The sequence below is a fragment of the Erythrolamprus reginae genome, chromosome 6 (assembly GCF_031021105.1).
Source record: "Erythrolamprus reginae isolate rEryReg1 chromosome 6, rEryReg1.hap1, whole genome shotgun sequence".
NCBI lineage: Eukaryota > Metazoa > Chordata > Lepidosauria > Squamata > Dipsadidae > Erythrolamprus > Erythrolamprus reginae.
In genome coordinates this window covers 71,979,025-72,004,904 of record NC_091955.1, presented here as the reverse complement: position 1 = coordinate 72,004,904, position 25,880 = coordinate 71,979,025, and the positions used below count along the sequence as shown (strand labels likewise).

Here is a 25,880-nt window from a genome sequence, read left to right as displayed (position 1 = left end):
ATGATCGAAACATTTAAATATGTTAAAGGGTTAAATAAGGTTCAGGAGGGAAGTGTTTTAATAGGAAAGTGAACACAAGAACAAGGGGGCACAATCTGAGGTTCGTTTGGGGAAAGATCAGTAGCAACGTGAGAAAATATTATTTTACTGAAAGAGTAGTAGATGCTTGGAACAAACTTCCAGCAGACGTGGTTGGTAAATCCACAGTAACTGAATTTAAACATGCCTGGGATAAACATAGATCCATCCTAAGATAAAATACAGGAAATAATATAAGGGCAGACTAGATGGACCATGAGGTCTTTTTCTGCCGTCAATTTTCTATGTTTCTATGTAGCTGATTTAAAGACTGCAAAGGAGGTCTGGCTGAAATTAAGAACTGTGTATGTGAGTGTGTCTGCATGCAATATTGTACAATTATACAACTTATACAGAGCCTGTCTGCAACCAGGTAAATCTGTGGAAAGACATTTTAATGCAAGTGCAAACCTTGTTTGTGGAGTTGGAATAGTGTGGAATCAATATTCCTGAGTCTACTTGTATTGTGTGTGTGTGTATAATGTGTATAAAGAAGTTAATGAATCCAGAAAAAATCAGTTACCTCTGTGTGCTTCTGGGTTTGATTTATGCAACAAACTCTAACATTTGGCATAATTATAATCTTCTGTTTGAGAGAAAACCCTTCCCACCTTTCCAAATTGCATACATTTGTGGAAGTAAAAGCCACCCCAAGTTTAAGGCCAGCTTACATTTTCACTGTTGACATCAGCTTCACTGGGACATCCAAAAAGCTCCCGTCTCAGCAAGTTCCCATCATATTCTAGGAATGTCAGATAGAGGTTGCGGAAAAACTCCACATGCTTGTTCTTTACTCTCAATTTTTTGGGCGAGTTCCAGTGTATCACCTGGTAGAGAAAACAATGCAAGCATCAAAACCCAGCTTCATTGGTTTATCTTCTAAATATGCTTTTTTTTCTTTTTTCATTTATTTATTTATTCGATTTCTGTGCCGCCCAATCTAGAAGGACTCAGGGAGACTTACAACAGTGTAAAATTACAAAAACAATAAAAATAATATAAAATATAAAAAAGAATATAAAAATCTTAACTGAAGACCATAATCCCATTAATATGCATACATAACATTCATACAATATTTGACAATATTTCTTCCTCCTCAGCGCAGAAATCATACGAGCATACTAGTACTACTACATTTACCTATTTTTAAAGGAAACCAAAGAAAAGGAAAGAAAATTAATAATAGAAAATCCTACCTATTGAATTCTATCTATATGATGGGCTTTGTAATAATAATAATAATAATAATAATAATAATAATAATAATAATAATAATAATAATAATAATAATTTATTAGATTTGTATGCCGCCCCTCTCCGAAGACTCGGGGCGGCTCACAACAATGATAAAAACAATATTATAGTGGCACAAATCTAATATTAATGGCACAAATAGTGGCACAAATCTAATAGTGGCACAAATCTCACATAGTGGCACAAATCTAATATTAATACTAAAATATTAAAATAACTAAAACCTGAGCAAAGAGATATTTTAAACATGCTGCCTTTTGCCTTATTAATTACCGCTTATCTTATTAATTACCACTTCTTACATTCATGTTTCCTTGCAAAAATTAGTTAAGTTACACTATCCCTTTATCAATTTCTCTAAATCAACAATCCCACTTTTGTCAATAGAAGAGAAAATGATAAAAGAGTAAAAATTAAAGGCCTTGAAGAAAAATCATCAAGGAGAGTTTAAAAAATGACAAATTGGGGAAAAAAGGAGATTTTTATGGAGGTTATATTTTAGCTATAAAAAGGATTCATTGTTCCAAGCATTAATTTTATGCATTTGAAAAAGATCCAAACAATGTATAAGGGGAAGAAAGAGAGTTTTATTGGAAACTCATCCAAAGTTCAGCTCTTAAAAGTTTGCATGTCCATTAAAAAAATTAGATAGGGGTAAGACAGTACTTTAAGTTGCAAATATATTTTGCTGCTACTGATTGCCAAATGCTGAATAAGCAACAGCTGCATTACAGCTTTGCAAACTGTGTCTACTTGACATTTCCTATTTCTAGTAAGAAAACATCTTCTTTAGGCAATGATATTAAAATAATTTGATTTTTCACAGGATCACTAACTGGCTGCTGGGGAAATAGCCAATAAAAATGAGTTACGTGAAACAAAGAGAACATAAACTATAATAAACAAGCTTAATTCAGAAATGGACACAAATATCCTGTAAAAACCTCATGGAAGAAAAATGTTATCTCAACAATCCGGGAAAAGTTTTGACTAGAAAATTAGGACAGTTCTACCAAGCTATGCCTTTTGCTTTATAGTATGTAATTTGATCTTTGAATCCTTATGAACAATGCATTGAGATATTCATATAATAAAGTAAAGTAACATTATTTATTGACAATTTAGCACCCTCTGAAGCCCATTGCATAAAATCCAAGGAGCAGGAAACAATAAAGCATTAGTAATAAGAACATGCCTTCCTCTGTAGAAACAGAAAAATAAGTTAATGCAAGTCATAAAAGAAAGAGCACTTAAACATCGGTTAAATATTTTTTAAAAGAAGGTAAATGCTTTTTTCTTAAGTGCAGAAAAGGAAATTATTGGTCAATTTTTTAAAGGAAGAAAAGAGGAAAAATCACACAATCAACACAATCCTCAAACTTGAGAATAGCGTGTTTTTTTGGACTATAAGATATACCGGAATATAAGACGTATATTAGTTTTTGGGTAGGAAAATTTAAAAAAAGCTGATTGGGGGATGGATGGCCTCCCTGAATGAGTTGTTCCAAGAGGTGAACTTTAGCAACAGTTTTTTTGGTTGTGAATTCTGTGCCTTACTTTTCCAGCCTGTGAAACATCCATTTGAGAGGCATTTTTCCAGCCTGTGAAACCTCAATTTCAGAGGCATTGTTTTAGCCTCTGAAACCTCCATTGTAGCCCCACCCAGCTTCTCAAATGGAGGTTTCAGAGGCTGAAAAAAGCGACTTTGTCTGGTTGACGGGACTTGGAGAAGGCCAACTCTGTGGGACCTAATTGGTAATTGGGACTCATACGGAAAATTTCCTGTTTGTTTGTTCCTTTATCTTCCTCTCTCTTCCTCTCTTCCTCTCGCACCAGAGGAGCAGCATTGGGAGAAGGAATAAAGCGGCTTGTCTATGGGATCTGAGGAGGATGTGGGTGGACGTAGCAGACACCCAAAAGCCTCCTGTGTGTTGCTCCCAGGCTTCATCTGCACCTCTGTGCCATTTTCGGGCCCCTAGCTTACTGGACTCGACCTGTCCCTGTCGCAACTCAAATGGGGGCAACTTTGGGAGATGCTGGAAGTGCAGGAGTACAGGCAAAGGCTGGGAAAAGGTGCAATACATGGGAGGCTCTCTGCAGTTCTTCAGTTCTTCTCACTGCCATGAGCTCGCGGATGGAGACACCTAACCCCCCCCCCCCAATTAGATCTTTCTGGATGAGACTTGGAGGAAAGCACAGCTCGTGGCTTCTACATTTCTCTGTGCTGCTCCAATCCATGTGTTCTCCAGGTCAACGGCTGTTTCTCTCCTTTGTTGCTCTTTATGTGAAATCGTTTATCACAGCCCAGCGAAATGTGGCAGCCATAAGCAGTATTATTCTCTAAGCACTGTGCGTGGCAGAGGGAAGCAGGTACTTCTCTCTGCACAAAGCTTTCCGGATGAGACTTGGAGGAAAGCAAAGCTCATGGCTTCTACATTTCTCTGTGCTGCTCCAATCCATGTGTTCTCCAGGTCAACGGCTGTTTCTCTCATTTGTTGCTCTTTATGTGAAATCGTTTAGCACAGCCCAGCGAAATGCGGCAGCCATAAGCCATATTATTCTCTAAGCGCTGTGCGTGGCAGCGGGAAGCAGGTACTTCTCTCCGGATGAGACTTGGAGGAAGGCAAAGCTCATGGCTTCTACATTTCACTGGCATGAAGTGTGCTGCATGAAGTATCCCAGCAAAAATAGTGAAGGGGAAGAAACAGCCGGTGGAGAGCACATAGAGATGCTCCTTCTTCTCAACAGCAGAGTACCTCTTCTGCTTGGAGCTCCAAGCTACAAGGCGGGGGCCCTGCAACTCTGGTAGCTTCAGGAGGGAGCTAATTCCCTCAATGGTTCATTTTCTTACCTCTAGGTGGTTCCGCACCTTTTGATCTTTCTTGGGTATGGAGAAAGGCGACCCTGTGAAGGGACTTAGCCTGTTTACCTCATTGCCGGACTGCTTCCTTCCTGTGCATGCGTAGTGTTGAAAACTCAGCTTCTGCGCGTGCACAGAAGAAAAAATTCTGGAAATTCTTTTTAAAAAATCAGAAAAAAAAAAGAGATGGCGGTGCCCATAGACCAGCAACAATAGAACAGGTTCTTTTTTTTATATTTTTATTTTTTATTTTACAAATGTGACATACAAGACAAAAGAAAAAACATACATAAAAACATGTATATACAACATTTGGGAAATGAAAGTTTCCCCATTTTTTTTTTTTTTTGATATTTGATCAGAGAATTACACTTCTTTTACATAATATTAGTTTTTGAATTCTTTTATTTGACGTGTTGCTTTGCATAAATTTTTATTTATTTCTTTCTTTTAGCCAATCATAAAATTTTGCCCATGTTTTATAGTAATCTGATTATTCTTTTCCCTCTAATCTTTTGGATAGCCTGTCCATCTCCGCACAGTCTAGTTTTTTTTTAATTATTATGTTTTCTTCCGGTATTTTATCTGTTTTCCACTGTTGGGCATATACTATTCTGGCAGCTGTTAGTATATGTATAACTAGGTATCTTACTTCTTTTTCTATTTTTTAAATTAAAAATACCCAATAAATATAATTCTGGTTTTTTCCCGATTTCTTCATTTGCTATTTCTTTTAACCAATTTGTTATTTTATTCCAAAACTTTTTTGCCTGTGTGCATGTCCACCATTGGTGGTAGAACGTGCCTCTTTCTTTTTTACACTTCCAACATATTGGAGAGGTTTTTGGGAACATTTTTGCAAGTCTTTCTGGCGATAGGTGCCACCTGTAGAACATTTTTAATTGGTTTTCCTTGAATGCGGTCGATCTTGTCATCTGCCAATTGTTAATCCATAATTTTCCCCATTTTTCTAGTTCAATTGTGTAGCCAAAATTCATTCCCCAGCTTATCATATTCTCTTTTACAATTTCCACTTCTGTCTCATAACGGATCAAAAATTTATATATTTTACCGATTATTTTTTCATCATTTTTTAATAGTGTCCTGGTTCTATGATGTCATTGTGAAGTCATCAGTGGGTCACTACTGGTTCAGGCAAACCGGTCCAAATTGGGAAGAATCCACCCCTGGATTCTTAGTATCATTAGTATCAACATAGGTTTTACTAAATGATCACTATCAAAAAAGTAACTTTTTTCAATAATCTGTTTGCCTGATGGAATTTCTTTTCTCCACAACAGACAGCATTGCCATATAACAGACTTCTTTTATTTATTTTATAACTAGATTTCTAAGACCTTACAACTCAAACATCTGGATAGTTAAGTCCACTTATGTGTAAGTGTAATTAGTTACAGTACATTTATTTTAATCCTCTTCTGCTTATCCTTATAATCCTGGGTTAGTATTGTGAAAGATGAGAAGGCCATGTCTGTAGAATGATTTGGCATTCAATATAAACAAGCTCCTGAGTAAAAAATCTAAATGCAGGCTTAAAACTATTGAAATACTTTAATTTACAACTGAACATAATTGTTGGTCAGCACCTACTGGAAATGAGTATGAATAATTAAATACTACTTCTTTTGGAATTAGAAATATGCCTATATATTTCTTAAGAGTTCATAATGCTTGCAACCAGTCACAACATTTTGATTTAGCCTTTCTATTCTAAATCTAATCTCATAATTGCAATCTCATTAACTCTTCTTTATATAATTTGATAACTTCCATTGTGTAGGTCAGTGATTTTCAACCTTTTTTGAGCCGCGGCACATTTTTTTACATTTACAAAACCATGGGGCACATTGGGGGGGGGGCCTAAAAAAGGTTTGGACAAAAAAATTATCTCTTCCTCCCTTTCGCTCTATTTCTCTCTCCCTCCATCCCTTTCTCTCTTCCTTCCTCTTTTTTGCTCTCTTTCACTCTCCCTCCTTACCTCCCTCCTTACCTCCCTCTCTTTCTCTCTCTTTCTTTCTTTCTCTCTCTTTTTCTCTCTTTCTTTCTCTCTCTTGTTTTCTCTCTCTCTCTCTTGCTCTTTCTCTCTCTCTCTCTCTCTTTCTTTCTCTCTCTCTCTGAGCTTCGCGGCACACCTGACCATGTCTCACGGCACACTAGTGAGCCACGGCACACTGGTTGAAAAACACTGGTGTAGGTCAATAAACAGTATACTGTAAACCAGAGGTGGGTTCCTCCAGGTTCGAACTGGTTCATTTGAACTGGTAGCAAGCTGCTGGTGATGTCACAATGACATCACAGAAACGATTCTGTCGGGGCTGGACCATGGAAGCCACCATCTTTTTTCTGAATTTTTTAAAATTGGGTTTTTTAAAAAAAAAAATGTTTTTTTTTCTTCTGCGCATACGCAGAAGTCATATTTCCAGCACTGCACATGTGTTGCCATCTGGTTTGGGGCCTTTTTCCCCCACACAATTTTGTCCAGTTAAAGGTCCTGGCAATGAGAGTTTTAACAGGACATGGATCTGAGAATATGCATGTATTCTTATGCTTTTGAAATGTTTAAGAATTTATGAATGCCATAAATAATAGTCTCCCATTTAGCATATAAATATGGCACATTTTCTAACAATAGGTTAACAGTTATAAATTGGGTTGAAATGGAATGCCTTTCTCCAATATGACTCTGCTTTATATATACTTTTTAAAAAATTATTAAAGTTTACAACACTTTTTACAATAAATTTTATTGATTTTTAAAATATAAACGAATACACACAAGACAAAACAGTGCAAAGTGAAATGTACTCCCCGCCACCCAACAACAATCATTCGATCCCTCCACCAAATGCCCAGCCGGCGACTCAACGCCAGCCAGGATTTGCGGCAGGGCCAGGGAAATGCGGCCCTCGGTCTCCGACGCCATTTTGTGGCCGGGATCTCATGAGATCTCGCGAGATCCTGGCCATGCCTTGTCATCGGCGCTTGCTGCACAGGCTCGGGGCTTCCTTTCGCCCCGGACAACGAGCAGGTGAACACCCACCCGCCCACCCTATCTTTCAGTGTGCTACAGGGGTCGCCCTTAGGGGGAGAATAGGAATTTTTGGCAGCCTCGGTATTTTCTGCGACCATTTTTTCGACCTCTGGTCATTGGGTTGGCAGGTTAGGGACGGAAATTGGGAGGTGTTTAGCAACTGCGTGTTCTCCATTGGGCATCTTTGGGGATGCTTGGCAGACTCTCTCCAAGGGCTCATGGTGCCTTTTAAATCGACCTCAGCAATTGGGGAGAACCTGCCTCTGGGTCTCACCCCTTCACCTGGATCAGCATGGAGCAACGCCTTAAATTCCCCCGAAGTTTTTATTGCGTCATTTCCACCCCGGAAGTATTTCAGTTGACCTCTGCGGGTCCATGTTAGGTTGAATTAAATTAATTTTAATTTAATTAATAAAAATGACCCAGTTTTAAATCCAGCTCTGTGTCCGCGTTGTTATTCCGCCTCTGCTGCAATACTAATTTATAGTATTTTAAAACCAGGAACATCAACATATTTACAAAGTGTAGAGTGATTCCAATTTATTCTTTATGGCTCGGTCTTGAATTCTATTAGCCAAAAGTTTGCAACATTGAAGTCCAACTATCATAATCCTTAGTCAGGATGAAATACAGTGGAAAGTCCTTCTGATGATAAATACATAATTATGCATAATTTATTATAATTCAACAGAACTCATATCCCTCATAATTCAACTATGAATGTTGATTTACACACCCTTAAACATCCTTCTAACTGCTACAAATTTTTAAATCAATAATAAATGGAAAACTTTTCGAGGGCAAGTAGGTAACCCTAAGTTTGAATACTTCTGTGATCAGAGCAGCCCACTCTTCCTTACGGTCTTTCTGACTATCTTTTTCCCTATTGACATACTTCATACGGAATTCCATGAATATTTATCTTTTCTATGTTTGAATGTTGAACTATTAGCAACCTGACCTTTCTTGAACAGAAGCTTTCATTGAATGCTACTCCAAATCTTAAGGAGTCAGGCTCAAAAGAAGATTAGCCGTTCTAGGAGTATGGGGAATTTAGCTATCCTATTACAGTGAGACAGAATTACTGTAGTTGTACCCACACTGTGGAATTGAAGCATATTTGCATTTCAAATTGATGGATCAAAGTTTCCAAAAACTAGGAAAGTAATGGAGGTTTGTCATAATGTGCTGTAATGGAGGTTCGTCATAATGTGCTGTAGAATACAGATATTTTAAGGTTAGGATAATAAGTTTTGTCCTTCAAGCTGAAAGACTCTGGGAGAAACATCCTTCTCAGCATTGGAGATATTGGAACTTTGCTAAAAATAAAACAAAACAGATACTGAATTTGATACTGGAGTTGGAAAATGTAAATGTGCATTCCAACACAAGTTTAGGCTTGTTTATGTCACGAGGTGAACAATATTCTTGTTGATGTGCAACAGGTCATTATATCAAAACCAATAACCTCTGGTTTGTCCACAGTATCAAATGAATGTTAAGCAAACTGGTAAACTATGATTTAGTTCAGTCCTGGGCCCTGTGCTCTTCAACATTTTTATCAACGACTGAACGAGGGAATAGAAGGGCAACTGATCAAATTCGCAGACGACACCAAGCTGGCGGGGGTAGCCAATACCCTAGAAGACAGGCTCAAATTACAGAAAGACCTAGACAGACTAACACAGTGGGCCCCTCACCAACAAAATGAGGTTTAACATCAACAAGAGCAAAGTCCTTCACCTAGGCAGAAAAAACCCTGGACACAAATACAACCTGGGAGAAACCCCTCTTAGCAGTAGCGACTACGAAAGAGACCTCGGAGTCTTGGTGGACAATCAACTAAACATGAGCCAACAATGTGCAGCAGCAGCTAAAAAAGCCAACACAATCCTAAACTGCATCAACAGGGGAATACACTCCAAGACCAGGGAAGTCTTAATACCACTCTACTACGCCCTGGTCCGACCACACCTGGAGTACTGTATTCAGTTCTGGTCACCACACTTCAAAAGAGACATTGAAACTCTGGAGAAGAGCAACCAAGATGATTAAGGGATTGGAAACCAAGACTTACGAAGAGAGACTGAGGGAACTGGGCATGGATAGCCTAGAGAAAAGGAGGGCCAGAGCGGACATGATAGCAGTCTACAAGTATACGAGGGGATGTCACAGAGAGGAGGGGATCAATTTATTCTTCAGGGCACCAGAGGGCCGGACGAGGAACAACGGCTGGAAGCTGACCAAGGAGAGATTCAACATGGAGATAAGGAGGAACTTCCTGACGGTCAGAGTGATCAACCAATGGAACAACCTACCAGCGGACGTTGTGAACTCCAACACTCTGGACATTTTTAAGAGAAGATTGAACTGCCACTTGACTGGTGTACTATAGGGTTCCTGCTTGGGCAGGGGGTTGAACTCGATGGCCTTTATGGTCCCTTTCAACTCTAGCAATCAATCAATCAATCAATCAATCAATCAATCAATCAATAAACAAATAAATAAAATAAATAATCTGCTATTAAACAGAGTACTGTTGGACTAGGCCAGGGGTAGGCAGAATTGGCTCTTCTATGACATGTGGACTTCAACTCCCAGAATTTCTGAGCTAGCATAATTGGCTTGGGAATTCTGGGAGATGAAGTTCACAAGTCATAGAAGAGCCAACTTTGCCTACCCCTGGGCCAGGCAATCCTACATGCAGAACGAAGTAAAATTATAGCAGCTTGTACCCTGGTAAAGTTGCAAATCTTATATCATCTCACCCCAATTTGTTCCTTAGTTGCTAAGAAATTCTATTATGTAGGATCAAAGAAATCATTTTGGTCCTGGCTCTGTGGCACACTCTACCACTCCCACCCTTTTGGCCTTCCAGAGGGTATTAAAATTGGTTTTACTGGTTGGCTTGGGGGCCTGAGGGGATAATAATAATAATAATAATAATAATAATAATAATAATAATAATAATAATAATAATAATTTATTGGATTTATATGCCGCCCCTCTCCGTAGACTCGGGGCGGCTAACAACAATGATAAAAACAACATGTGACAATCCAATAATATAACAACTAAAAACCCTTATTATAAAACCAAACATACACACAAACATACCATGCATAACTTGTAATGGCCTAGGGGGAAGGAATATCTCAACTCCTCCATGCCTGGCGGTATAAATGAGTCTTGAGTAGTTTACGAAAGACAGGAAGGGTGGGGGCAATTCTAATCTCCGGGGGGAGTTGGTTCCAGAGAGACAGGGCCGCCACAGAGAAGGCTCTTCCCCTGGGGCCCACCAAATGACATTGTTTAGTCGACGGGACCCAGAGAAGGCCAACTCTGTGGGACCTTATCGGTCGCTGGGATTCGTGCGGTAGCAGGCGGTTCTGGAGGTAATCTGGTCCAATGCCATGTAGGGCTTTAAAGGTCATGACCAACACTCATTACTGGTGGTGCATAATGGGTAAGAAGATTTCATTCTCATTCTCGCCTTCATTTTAGCTTCTTATACAGTTTTAATTTTTTTTAATGTTTCTACTGTTTGTAAATTCCCAGAGTCATCTTAATGGTGAGAAGGGTAGCATATAAACAAACAAACAAACAAACAAACCAATTACCAAAAGGGACAAAGAAGATACAATATATTGTCTTTATTTTACAGTTTAGCTTGATAAAATGTAAAATAACTTCCATTTGAAAAAGTGATTGCCCAGTCAAGAAAATTCAATATAACAGAACATAGATAGCTCAGGATTAAACTGTGGAATTCATGGTGCTCTCTTTGAGCTTGATTGTCTGCCTGCAGACATTTTATTACCCAACTAGCCAACATCTTCAGTGCTAGTGAGTGTGGGATACAGGAATTACATGAAACTAATGCAAGTAAATCAAACTCAGATAGTACAGGTCTCCTCAGTCAATAAATGTCAACTAATATAAGCTGCAGATCTGAAGGAACAGTCAATCATCCTAACTTTCTGGGAACTGAATTTGCTTTTGGGGATGCAGGAAATATTACTATGAATGAAGAACAGAAAAGGCCAAGGATCAAGGCAAGCATTCACAATCAGAATTATATCCAGTACAATTTATAGGCTTTGCAAGAAATGCAACAAATGAAAAAGAGTTGTGATGAATTTGAAAGGCCTGTTTTGGGTTATAGTGCCGAAGTAATAGACATTTTAGCAGACAAATTTCACAAGGTGGTTCTCTTTTGGAAAATATAGCTAGGAAGATTCGATCACAAAAAACTAATTAGTGTCTATTTTTTTACAAAAGGTATTTGATTTGGATCACTGCAGAAACAACAGTTAGTTCAGCACAGATTATGTTTAACATGATGGCATAACTGAACAAGGAATATTAAAGGAGGGATTTGTGGGAAGGGGGCATATTTTCAGTAATTAAAATCTATTTCTGAAATGAACTTTTATTGAACTATTTTTTTCCTTTGTTGAAAAAAAGTTTTCTGCAATTATTTCCAGTGCCCAAAATATCTATGTTGTATCCTTGACAACCAGAAACTTCTTTGCCTGGTTCCTTTAGTGAAGTCATTGAATTAATTCTTGGGGAAATTCACAATTAATTAACTTGTTATATAGGATTTCAATTGCTGAGTGGTCTTTGTCAATTTTCTGAAAACTTTTTCTGAAAACTTTTTACCCAGCAGAAAAAAACCCTTTCTTTTTCTTAAGTTGGAGTATCAGATCTGAATGCGGTTTCTGACCTAAGACCGAGCAACATTTAGTGGTTGAAGCTGCAATTAAGATTTGGGTGCAAAACAAAGAGTTCTCTTCTCCACCTGTTCCAAATTAATTGGAATATGTAATGTTTTTTTTCTGCTTCAAAGTTGCAAGAACTTAACCTTACATTTTTCAACATTCAGTAAGGGGTCATGAATACTGCTGCCCTATAGGGCGTCTAACCAAATGTTTAAATAAAGTTGATTCATTTGGGGAGCATAGAGAATGAAAAGGAAGCCATTGTGTATACAAAGCTATTCTATGTGCATACTTAGAACAAAGCTTCAATTCAGTCCACAGCCATAGGAGTGACTAATTTAGGGTACCTACATGCAAACACCTATGCAGGTCCTCTATGGATTTTTGCACAATAATAATAATAATAATAATAATAATAATAATAATAATAATAATAATAATAATTTATTAGATTTGTATGTCGCCCCTCTCCGAAGACTCGGGGCAGCTCACAACAACAATAGAAACAATATAACAGTGAAACAAATCTAATATTAAAATAATACATATCTAAAGCCCCAACAATTTAAAACCATACAACACATACATACCAAACATAAAATATAAAAGCCTGGGGGAGGATGTCTCAGTTCCCCCATGCCTGGCGATAAAGGTGGGTCTTGAGTAATTTGCGAAAGACAAGGAGGGTGGGGGCCGTTCTAATATCTGGGGGGAGTTGATTCCAGAGGGCCGGGGCCACCACAGAGAAGGCTCTTCCCCTGGGGCCCGCCAAACGACATTGTTTGGTCGACGGGACCCGGAGAAGGCCAACTCTGTGGGACCTTATCGGGCGCTGGGATTCGTGCGGTAGAAGGCGGTTCCGGAGGTATTCTGGTCCAATGCCATATAGGGCTTTAAAGGTCATTACCAACACTTTGAATTGTGACCGGAAACTGATTGGCAGCCAGTGCAGGCCACGGAGTGTTGCAGAAATGTGGGCGAATCTAGGGAGCCCCATGATGGCTCTCGCAGCTGCATTCTGCATGATCTGAAGTTTCTGAACACTTTTCAAGGGTAGCCCCATGTAGAGAGCATTGCAGTAATCGAATCTCGAGGTGATGAGGGCATGAGTGACTGTGAGCAATGAAACTTTTAATGAAAGTCTATTTAATTGGACGATAATTAATTATTGTTCCAATTATTTAAAAGCAAGTGCTCTGCTCTTGGGATTCTTGAGGAAGGCCTGTTTTCATATCCTTACTGTTGATTCTTGTCAACCCTATAAAGTAAACCAGACTAAGAAACAGATGCTATGTAGCCTAAAGGAATTTTTATTAGAAGAACTACAGTAACTAAATATTTCAAGTCTGAATACGTTTTCCTCTTTTATCTCCGTATGAACTGGGCTGCTGCTGCTATCTGAAGCATTTTTGCAGACTACTTCCTTGGGTTGGACAACTTTTATCTGATCATTGCCTTGAATCTTCATTCTGTCCCTCAAGGCCATTCTCTATATACTTTCTACATTGCTTTCTGTGACTGTCCATGGCTTAAAGGAGAAGCCAGATCCAGCAAGCAAAGCCAAAGCAAAGGCTTTGAGGTGAAAAGAGATAAAGGCAAAGTGCAGACATAATAAGACAGCTTGGCTTTATCTAAGTAGGTGTATGAACCTGAGCCAAATGTAATTCATTTAATTAAATAGATCAAGGCTTTAGCACAATATCAGGACCCAGCCCAAAGCAAGGCTGAAGCTGCTGAAGAAACAAGATCTTGGACACCTCAGAAAAATCCTATTTAGTGAATGTATCTATAAAAGGCTTCTGTTGTACAGGGGGAAAGATAAGTGAGGGACAGGCCAAAACATGATCATAGCAGCACAACCTGGGCTTACACCTTGTCTCTACCAAATTGTTCTCCAAGATTAAGGGCAGGCCTGCTGATCTTTATTCTGCATTGAACTTTTTTTAAAAAATAAAAAATTGTTTATTGATTTTTTAAGAGAAGAAGAAAAAGAAAAAAGGAGGGGGGGAAATAAAAACAAGACGTCGAGCTCCCGGATCGGTCCAAATAGGCCGATCTCTTTGAAAGTCGGCAGTGGGGTTCCCCGCTGTCCTGGGGGATCACCGATCTCACCCAAGATGCGCTAGAGGTTCCCCTGTTAAGTCGTGGGTTTTAGAGGTCCACGATCGCCATAAAGGCATACCAAAAAACCTTTCAAAAGCCCAGCTTACTTGGAGCGTTCGAGAGAAGCAAGGCACCAGAGCAACGTCACGACCGGAAGTGCCCCATTGTACTTTTTTTTAATCTGCTGGGAAAGTAAGGCAAAACAGAACAGCCTATCCTGCCCTCCTCCTCCCTACCAGTGTTAGCGAATGTGAACAACTCCCCCCCCAAAAGATTAGGATTGCCCCCACCCTCCTTGCCTTTCACAAACTCCTTAAAGCCCATCTCTGCCGTCAGGCATGGGGAAATTGATTCCCCTGGGCCGTTTCCGTTTTATGTATGGTTTGTCTGAGATGTATGACTGTTTTTTATATTAAGGGATTTTAAATTGTTTTTAACTATTGGATTTGTAATGTTTTGTTGTTGTGAGCCGCTCCGAGTCTTCGGAGAGGGACGGCATACAAATATAATAATAATAATAATAATAATAATAATAATAATAATAATAGCAACAACAACAACAACGAGAAGCATATATTTGATGGCTGTCCCACCCTAAGTCCAAAGTTTAGTTCAGTTTAAGTTTTTTCATTTTTCAAGTATGTATGAGAAAGTATGTATACGTGTGAACATAACACATTAACATATGTATAAACAGGTATGGGTATATATATAAGAAATGAGCATGAGTAAATGGAAAACAGGGATGGTAGGCACACTGGTGCACTTATGCACGCCCCCTCAGCCTTCCAGCCTTCCGAGGTGGGTGAAATGTTAAAAAGTGCTATTGCGAACATGTTGTAAGCGCCCTGAGTCTAAGGAGAAGGGCGACATAAAAAAATAGAATAAACAAATAAACAAACAAACAAACAAATAAATGTCTGAAGAACTCCTCCCTTAATACTCCCAAAAAGTGAAGGGACATTATTTCACTTATATGCTTAATGAAAGTTAATAAACATTTAAATCACTTTCTTCTGTAACTGTTTCCCCAAAGTAGTGAAGTCCTGTTCAAAGTCAGCATTTGGAACGAGATATTCAGGCCGCAGATTTGAACTCAAGAACAACACCCAAGCCTTTTGAGCCTCAAAAACTAAGAGTGTTAATGACTAAACGAACATGAATTTGGGCAGTGGAAGATGGGAGCTATGATCCATGGGGTCATGAAGAGCCGGACACCACTAAATGACTGAACAACAACCACATTTTGCACAGTGTGAAACAAAAATTGAACTGGAAGAGGCTCTGTAATGCACGAGGACAGTTTATTTTCCTCTCTTTTTCTTTTCTTGTTTGGGTAGGGATTTTGGAGTTATGCTTGCTATTCTATCTTATTTTAGAGCACATAGGATAGGATTTACAGTGATCCCCCGATCATTGCGAGGGTTCCGTTCCAGGACCCCCCGCAATGAGCGGGTTTTCGCGAAGTAGCGCTGCGGAAGTAAAAACATCATCTGCGCATGCGCAGGTGGTGTTTTTACTTCCCAGCAGCGAGGAGCCGAAGATTGGGGTTTCCCCGCCGCCCACGCCCACGTTCGCCTTTGACTTCGGGACTCAGTTGGTAAACCGCGCGGCTGTTTTAAAACGTCGCCGCCGGCATGTCCCGAAGCCAAACGAACCCGGGTGGCCGGGCGAGCAGCGAGCGAAGGGCGGGTGGCCGGGCGAAGGGCGGGTTCGCTGCTCGCCCGGCCACCCGGGTTCGTTTGGCTTCGGGACATGCCGGCGGCGACGTTTTAAAACAGCCGCACGGTTTACCAACTGAGTCCCGAAGTTCGCCTTTGACTTCGGGACTCAGTTGGTAAACCGCGCGGCTGTTTTAAAACGTCGCCGCTGGCATGTCCCGAAGCCAAACGAACCCGGGTGGCTGGGCGAGCAGTGAGCGAAGGGCGGGTGGCCGGGCGAAGGGCGGGCGAGCGGCGGGCGAGCCGGGCGAACGGTGGGCGAACAGTGGGTGGCCGGGTGAAGGGCGGGCGAGCAGCGAACGGCGGGTGAAGGGCGGGTGTCCGGGCGAAGGGCGGGCGAGCGGCGAACGGGGGAAGACCCAGGGAAGCCACCCAGCAGCTGATCTGCCCGGCGCCATCTACGCATGCGTGCCCATAGAAAAAAAGGGCGCGCATGCGCAGATGGTGTTTTTACTTCCGGGTTCAAAAATCACCATATAGCCGTTTCGCAATCATCGGGAGCGCAATACCCGGGGGATCACTGTATGTCTTTTTTTACAACTAAATAACAAGAAACTGTGAAGTTTGGAAATTGTGCTCAGTGATGGCTAGGATGTTAAGTCTCCCCTCTCTCCAGGAGAGCTTATTCTGGGGCCTCAAGTTGCTCACCTTTGTCTCACACCATAGGCCAGCGGTCCCCAAAGTACGGCCCGTGGGCCGCATGTGGCCCGCTGAGGCCATTTATCCGGCCCACGGGTGAGTGACAGGAGCACAGGTACATACTTTTCTTTTAATTAAATTCCCTCCTTAATGTTCCTTCAAAAAGTACACCAATTATATTTCTAACTTATTAATCATTATGCCAAAGTGCTTCCTTCTTTCTTTATACATTTTCCTATAAACCAAGAAAACCTTGTACAGCCAATCAGATGTTAACAAAAGAAAATTAAAAACAAAACATAAACATATATGAACTTCAGAACCCCACCCCTCTAAATAGTATGTTCCCATTTTGTTTTTTTACTTTAAAATAAGGTATGTGCAGTGTGCACCGGGATTTGTTCATAGTTTTTTTTAATAGTCTGGCCCTACACCAGTTCGAGGGACAATGAACTGGCCCCCCGTGTAAAAAGTTTAGGGACCACTGCCATAGGCCTTCATTGCTCAAAATTACCAGCGAAGTAACAGAGCTACATATACAAATGAACAACAGCCAGTTATGATGATAGTTAACTTTGAAATAGAATACTTTGGTAAATGTGATCTTGGGATCAGATAAAATTAAATTGGTGCCTTTTTTTTTTTTGCTCGATAGAAATACTGTAATTTGGTTTTGTTCGATTTAAGGAATGCTAAGATCTTGTCCAGCTTAGCTTGGAGTTTAAAATCTTCTATGATTCTTTCTTCCCACACAATCCTTCCTAATCCTCTAATGCCAATATGTACCATTCATCTCTTTCTCTTCTATCCCCTGGAGGTTTCTTCTACATTATTCTTCACTCCAGCTGGAATCAGTATGAAATACTGAATGTGCCAAATATATTATATCGGGCCATTTATTTTAAATGTCATTGAAACTGCTTAATTTTCACATTTTTGTTTTAAAAATCAAGCTTGTGCTAAATATGTCAACCACATCTCCCCCTCTCATGGACCACACGTATACACCAGCGACTCTGCCTATTAAACTAATAGATATATATTTCTCAAAGCAAGTAGGGCAGATCCACAAGTGGAATTATTCTTGGATGAAACTGATCGGTTCAGCTTAATATGATCCACAGGGCCTCGCTCATGAAGCCCCAACTTTAAGCTGCAGCTCTGTTTCAAAAATAGACCTGAACATGACTTCCGTGAGGCACCCGGTGTTGCTAGGCATAATTATAGAACAGGGATTTATTTTGTTTTATCATTCTCTGCACTGACACTAGGTTGGAGATGTAAAGCACTTTGCACAGTTATCCTATTAGCTTATAATACAAACATGGAAAAGCTTGATCTATTTCTCTTTTACACTTCCCCCATCAAAAGTATATAAAGAGAATGAAATTACTTTGGTTCTTCTTACTTTATATAGCAAACACCAGGAATATGCATATTTGTAAAATCCCCCTCTCTTCTATTGCTTTAGTCAATTTGTATTAGGATCTGGCTCTCAGGCAGCTTTTGGGCGTTGTACTTAATTTATGACTTAACAGGGACTATTTTTGTTGGTAGGTACAAGTCTTTTATTCAAGCCTTTCACCCTGCAAAAATAACTTGGGGAGTCCAAAACCATCACTGAAGAAAAATCCATGTTGGTTTACATTAAAAAAAAAACCAAAACCAAAACACCTGCAGCTTGTAAATGTGATAAAATAAGTGCATCTCCCAACATCTTCCTTGCCCCAAGTATTTTAGGTTTTTTGGAGATTATATTTATTTAGAGTTATCTTGATTGTAGTGATTGTTCCACTGGGAAGTCTACTAGGAGCAGAATGTGAGAGTTAACAGCAAAATGTGTTTATATTCCTAGCCAGATCCCACTGTTTTGTCTGTGCATAGCAGTGTTCTATACCAGGGATTCCCAATCTCTTGGCCATGGCCTATTCATGCAGATCAAGTAGCCCAGGGGTAGGCAAAGTTGGCTCTTCTATGACTTGTGCACTTCAACTCCCAGAATTCCTGAGCCAATCATGCTAGCTCAGGAATTCTGGGAGTTGAAGTCCATGTCATAGAAGAGCCAACTTTGCCTACCCCTGAATTAGCCTGATGGCAGGCTGGCAGGCACTTGTGCATATGTGTGTCAGCCCGCTGCTTGTGTAAGTCGAGCTATTTGCATGTACAACGGCCTGCCACTTGCACACGGGCTGCATGCACCAGCCCACCACTCACAAGACCGTTCCCTTCTCTCTCTCCCCCCCCCTCCGCTGGGCTGGTAAGCCACAAAAGTTGGGGATCATAATCCTATAATAATGTGTGTGGTATCAAATGTACATCTATAGAATAAGTGACACCTGGCTCAAAAATAATACCTATAGCACGTATTTTGATACCCTAATGCAGTGATGGTAAACCTTTTTCCTCTCTGGAAGCCAAAAACGCCCTCCCACAAAAATCAGCTGGCTGGCATAGACATGCATGTTGGAGATGAGCTAGGGCAACAGCTTGCGTGCCAGCAGATATGGCTCCGTGTGCCACCTGTGGCAGTCATGCCATAAGATCGCCATCACTGCCCTAATGTATGAGCCAGAAGTGTGCTACAGCTGGCAAAAAAAAGCCAAAGCAGTCTTAGCTGCACCAATAATGGGATAGCATCAAAATAATGAAAAATGATAGTATACCTCTACATTGCATTCATGAGACCTCAGCTGGAATAGCGTGTCCAGTTTGGGTCATCATGTTACAAAAAAAGGTGCTAAGACCCTATAAAGAGTGCAGAGAAGATCAACAAAGATGATAAGAGGTCTGAAGACTAAACCGTATGAGGAATGGTTTAGGGACCTGGATATGTTTAGCTTATGGAAGAGAATAATAATAACTGTCTTCAAAAATTACCGAATCTGTTACAGAGAAGAGGTGATCAACCTATTTTCCAATGTACCTGAGGGTAGGAGAAGAAGCAGTGGATGGAAGATTTTTAAAGAGAAATGCAACCTAGAACTAAGAAGAAATTTTCTGACATTGTGAACAATTAATCAATGAAAGAACTTATATCCTGAAGTTGAGAGTATTCTATTGCTAGAAGTCTTCAAGAAAGGTTTGGACAGTCAATTTTCTTTGGACTAGAAGATCTCCAAGGCCCCTTAGGGCCTAAAATTATATCAGTAGATGTCTAAGCATAGGGGTATTTTATTTAGTAAAAAATCCAAAAATTATCTTTGGTTTTTAAGTGGAAAACATTTTCAGTGTTTAGAAAATCCTACTGCATGCAATATATTTATGACTGGAGCAACAATAATGCCAATGTTTGAGAAGTAGTTCATCATCTAACAAAAATACAGATAGTTCCTGGTAAATGAATAGGGACCATTCAAAGTTATGATGTCCATCCCCCAAAAGGTAGCTACAACTTGATTTTGGAGTTCCAATGGCAGTGCTCCCTGAAGTCATATGACATTTTGAATGCTTGGCAACCTTTTCAGCCAGTTTCTGGCTCATAGGAATACATTGACTTGCTCAGGAATTGCAGCATTAACTTAATGTTCATAGCATTCTCTTTACGACTGTGGCATTCACTTCATGTTGTAAAATAGAGTCAGAAACACGGGTATCTTGATGTACAACCGTCATGAGTCACAATGGAAATTCTGGACTCCATTACAGTTGTAAGTTGATGGCTACCTGGAATATGATTATTTCTATGAAATATGCTTCATTTACTCTACAGCAATGATGGCAAACCTTTTTTTCCTTGGGTGCTGAAAGTGTGTGGGCGTGCACTATCATACATGCACAAATGCCCATACTCATAATTCAGTGCCCGGGGAGGGGCGAAAACAAGGGGCCCTCTGGAGGCCAGAAATGGCCTGTTTTCCAACTTTTGGTGGTCCCAGTAGGCTCATGTTTTGCCTTTCCCAGGCTCCAAAGGCTTCCCTGTAGCCAGGGGAAGGTAAAAACGCTCTCCCCCCATTCCCCCTGAGGTTCTTTGGAGGCCAAAAATGCCATCCCAGAGCCTCTGTGTGAGACAAAAATCAGCTGGCTGGTATACATATGCGTGTTGGAGCTGAGCTAGGGCAATGGCTCACGTGCCAGCATATATGCCTCCGCATGCCATGTGTGACACCCGTTCCATAGGTTCGCCATCACTGCTCTACAGTATTTAACCATTCTCCAAAGGAAGAAATGCTCTCAGCCCTTAGCTAACACCCAAGGTGGTAACAAGATGACAACAATTACATTTAATTGTCCATGTTCAAGGCATAAGAAGAGTAAACCTCTACACCTTCGTTGAATTGCTTGCTTACCTGGAAACAATTTTCACTGAACCGTGTTATTCCTTCTGAGTACACATGAAAACAACTATGTGTTAACTGGAATAAAAACCCTGATCTATAAACTTTATTATTTTATTGATTGATTGATTGATTTTGTTCAATACACAATGAGCGTTTTAGTGGGTATACACATGGTAAAATACTTAATGAAGGTTATAGAGGATATACTCATAGTAAAATATATCTAAGAAAGAGTAGAAGAAAAGATATAGGAATAAAACATATCAACGAAAGAAGAAGAGATATAGGAACAGAAGAAAGGTATAGGAGATATAAAGGTGACAAAGAGGTGATATTCTCTTTTGGTTCCACTTTATTCACAAATGAAACTGAAGATTGCTGAACTGATTGCTTTGATAGAGAGATAATGGTAAATAACTAAAGCAACATCATGCTATTGGAATGCAAAGTCAGCTCTCTTGTATTTGTGTCGTATTTGTGCACATATCTAAAAATGAGCAGAGTTTTCCATTTCAATGGCAATCATGTTGCGGTTCTCATTTTGATGAGAGCATTGGACCCTGCAGGTGCTTCCAATTTCAAATAGGTTTAATAAGTATTTTTCTTTTCTGAAGCTGGAAGGATCTCTAGGTTTTATGCCATAAATATATGAAAGAGAAGGAAGAAAGTCTGGTTAATTACATCTTACTCACTTATATGTCATTCTAAAATGCATTATCCATACTTTTATAATCCCATCTTACACAAATACAAGCGCTTACGTCCATGTTTGTTCGTATCATGCTAAAGTAATATATTTTGTAAGGCAATTCTTGTATTAAAATGCATGCCTTAAAGATGGTTGCATTCAAAATGCATATATTAAAAGAAGTTGAATTAAAATTGCTTAGGGTAGGGAAATTTGCATGCCAAATTGTGCAACTCGGAGAAAAGTATTAATCAGAATACAGTGGTACCTCGAGATACGAGTTTAATTCGTTCCGGACCTGGGCTCTTAAGTCGAGCAGCTCTTATCTTGAACGACTTTTCCCCATAGGAATTAATGTAAATAATTTTAATTGGTTCCAGCCCTCAAAAAACTCACAAAGTTAGTCTAAATTATGCAGAAAGACATGTTTTTAATGAAGAAATGTACATGTACATATAAATGAATAATGAAGTTTCTTTCACTTAACTTGTAAACTTTCTTAAACTTTTAAATTTACGTATGTTCAACTTCTCTGCCACCCAATCCTGTAGGACAGAGGTCCCCAACCCTTTTTGCACCAGGGACCGGCTTTAAGCGATCAAGAGAGGAATGGGTGAATGAATGGACGGAGGGTGGGAAGGAAGGAAGGAAAGAGGGAAGGGACAGGAACAGAGGAAGGAAGCAAGGAAACTTATGAAAGGGGAGAGTAAGAGAGGAATGAGTGAAGGGAGGGAGGGAGGGAAGAAGGTGGGAAGGAGAAAGAAAAGAAGAAATAGAGGAAGGGAAGGTAAAAGAGAGAAAGAAAAAGAGCAAGAAAGAAAGCTGCAAGCACCCCCCCCGAGCCCCCCAGGCCGGCTGCAACCTTTTAAAACACACGCGCCGCTTCGCAGCTGTCTCCTGAAGCCGAACGCGGAAGTTAGCGTTTGGCTTCAGGAGACAGCTCCTTGGCGCTTGTATCTCGAATTTGGGCTTGTAAGTAGAACAAAAATATCTCTCCCCTCCCAGCTCTTATCTCGAGTTGCTCTTAAGTAGAGCAGCTCTTATGTCGGGGTTCCACTGTAGTATGTTTTCATTTTAATATTGAGGAAATTTGGCAGAAAGCACTTGTGAATAAGTATATGCAAAAGTAAAACCAATCAGATATATTGCATCGTTTTGTTTTCTCTACTCAAATGCAGAGCTGGCTATTACTATTCAGTCAATTAATTGAAACTTACCTTAAGGTCAGAAACATCCCGGTAGCATTGTTCAGAGCGGGTGTGGTCTGACAATTGGACATTCCAGAAACAGGGAAGCTGATAGACAAGAAAGGGATTCTGTTTGATGACTGCATTGAAAATATCCTAGAAAGATAAGCAAGCAGAGAAACAACATTTTTCAGCTTGCAGAAAAGCAATTTTAAATTGCAAACTATACAATTATAGTAAGAATGTGGGTAAAATACTGCACATACATATATACATACGTACATACATCTTATCTTGATTGGGATTTCTAGTTTTATTCTTTTAAAGATATTTTTTCGCATTAGGATTTTAATGTTTTAATGCTGGAAGATGCCCAGGGGTTTGCTATGAGATGGGCAGCAAATAAATAGAATAAATAAAGTAAAATAATAAATAAGAACTAAAAGTCAAAGTTTGGGGTTTTAGCTTTGAAAGAAAGATTGTCAATCAGACTCTGTATTTGTGGATGTAACCTGAAACTTTGCTGCTGATTCACATTTGACAGCTGTTGGGTTTTCAAGAAAGACTAACTATAATTTATAGTCTATAAAGCAAAGCAGCCTACTTCTTTTCTTGTTGCCGTTGTTAAAATCTGCCCACATACATTATGTCACTATCAAATTTGAATACTGTATCTTCATCATCAAAGATAAAACATTTTGTAGCAACACTTGAAGGGAAAAGCATCAGACTTCAAACTAAGAAAGACCAATCAACAAACCATAATAAATTAAAAATGTACCTGGACTTAACTGAATTAACAACTTAAAAACAAGAGCTTCAGGATATTCAAAATTGCCTTTTAAAGGTGTTTTAATTTGGAGCTAAAAGGATATATCCTAATCCTTGATATATTTCCCTAGTGACAACATCCAATGTTGCAGTGTTCCAGAAAAAAGAAAAAACACCAACCCGAAACTCTTCCTTTTAAAAATATTTTTATAATATACAGTGGTACCTCTACTTAAGAACGCCTCTACTTAAGAACTTTTCTAGATAAGAACTGGGTTGCCTCTTCTTACGAAGTATTTTCTACTTAAGAACCCAAACCTGGAAACATTTCCCAGGAAATTTGAGAGTGGCATGAAGGCACGGGCAGTTTCCTGCCATTCCCCTTTTAACTTCAGCCATCTCGGGCTTTTCTGGGCTGCTAGAGGAGCCTTTCAGTGGCGCGTAAGGAGGCTTTGGCAGTCCAGAGTGAACAAAGAATTTTCCTTTCTCTGGGCGCTTGGAGAAGAATAAACCTCTGCCAGCGTCCAGAGAAAAGAAACGCTCCCTTTGCTCTGGGCAGTGACTGTCCTCCTCCTCCTCCTCTTCCTCCTCCCACCCAAATTTCGAGCTTTTATCCTTTCCTAATGGGTTTGGACGCATTATTTGCTTTTACATTGATTCTTATGGGAAAAATTGCTTCTACTTACAAACTTTTCTATTGAAGAACCTGGTCAAGGAACAAATCAAGTTCTTAAGTAGAGGTACCACTGTACTTCTTTTAACAGAAGAGTATAGATAATGGCCTTTCTGATTATTAATTCATGGTAGGTATATTATTTTTTTAGATATTGATTTTCTACATTGTTTGAAGAGTTATATGCAATCAAATTACTGCAGACTCATAACAACCAGATAGATATTCTCCAGCATGATTTCCTTCCAATGGTATACCTGTCACACTGTGAATCCATCTGTCAGTCATTTAAAGTAGATCAGATTGGAAAACAGACATCACAAATACTAGAACTTTGTTAATGTAGGCCATAACTGCAGAAAAACTGATAAGAGCTTCCCTTTCCCTCCTCTCACACCAAACACAGTCAAAGTAGGGCAATCTTGAATTTTCTTTTGGAAAACACAGTTCACTGTTTTCCTGGATTGGGTTCACCTTTCTTCACCTTTCTCTGCATTCCTGTATATAACCAACTTTCTCACACCTTTTCCAGAATTATAGACTTCTCAAGAGAGCTAGCTCTTTGCATAATGTGTCCTTAAATATGATAATTTGAGTTTGGTGATTTTGGCTTCAGGGGTACTTTAACAATGATCACCAACATTTTGAGTTAGCTTTAAAAGAATATTCTTTGCAATATCCTTTCCTAGGAGTGGGGAGGGAATGGGGATTTTGCTGTATCATTCCTTTGGAATGGAATTGGAATATCGATTTTGCTATGTTCTTCTTCTAGAGTGGGGTGGAAATTGAGATTTTGAGGTATCCTTCCTCTGCCACACCCACCAAGCCACACCACACCCAAGTCACACCCACAGAACTGGATTTCACCCTTATGCATAAGGTCCAACAGTAATCTAATACAGTGTTTCCCAACCTTGGCAACTTGAAGATATTTGGACTTCAACTCCCAGAATTCCCCAGCCAGCGAATGCTTGCTGGGGAATTCTGGGAGTTGAAGTCCAGATATCTTCAAGTTGCCAAGGTTGGGAAACACTGATCTAATATACCATCAGTGGTATCTCTTCTGTTCAGAGTGAGAAGAAAAATAATAAATTTGAAAGAAATAATAGATATTACAGATATTTATCACTTTTTGTTGTTATTGTTGATAGTAACCAATCCTTGTTAACAGGAGAAGTTCCTGAGGATTGGAGAATGGCCAGTGTTGTGCCTATTCACAAGAAGGGCAGTAGAGAAGAAGCTGGTAACTACAGGCCAGTTAGCTTGACATCAGTTGTAGTTAAAATGATGGAGACTCTACTCAAAAAGAGGATAAATCAGCACCTAAAAAACAATAACTTATTGGACCCAAATCAGCATGGCTTTACTGAAGGCAAATCATGTCAGATTAATCTCATTGATTTCTTTGACTATGTCACAAAGGTGTTGGATGAAGGTGGTGCCGTGGATATTGCCTACCTGGACTTCAGCAAAGCCTTTGATACGGTTCCACATAAAGAGCTGATAGATAAATTAGTGAAGATTGGACTTAATCCCTGGATAGTTCAATGGATTTGCAGCTGGCTGAAGCATAGACATCAGAGAGTTATTGTTAATGGCGAGTATTCTGAGCAGAGTCAGGTTACAAGCGGTGTGCCACAAGGGTCTGTTCTGGGTCCTATTCTTTTTAATATGTTTGTGAGTGACATAGGGGAAGGTTTGGTAGGGAAAGTTTGCCTATTTGCCGATGACTCTAAAGTGTGCAATAGGGTTGATATTCCTGGAGGGGTCTGTAATATGGTAAATGATTTAGCTTTACTAGATAAATGGCCAAAGCAATGGAAACTGCAGTTTAATGTTTCCAAATGTAA

At 39.7% G+C, this 25,880-nt stretch overlaps 1 protein-coding gene across 1 annotated transcript in view; it reads right to left on the bottom strand.

Annotated features, from left to right (window-relative positions):
• The window catches only part of LARGE1 (LARGE xylosyl- and glucuronyltransferase 1), a 447,356-nt gene that overhangs the window by 75,729 nt on the left and 345,747 nt on the right, over nucleotides 1–25,880 (bottom strand). The window contains exons 9-10 of the mRNA XM_070756235.1: nucleotides 22,617–22,742; nucleotides 750–905 (exon numbers count right to left, since the gene is read on the bottom strand). Coding sequence (XP_070612336.1) covers nucleotides 750–905; nucleotides 22,617–22,742 — 282 coding nt within the window. The remainder of the gene's footprint in view (nucleotides 1–749; nucleotides 906–22,616; nucleotides 22,743–25,880) is intronic.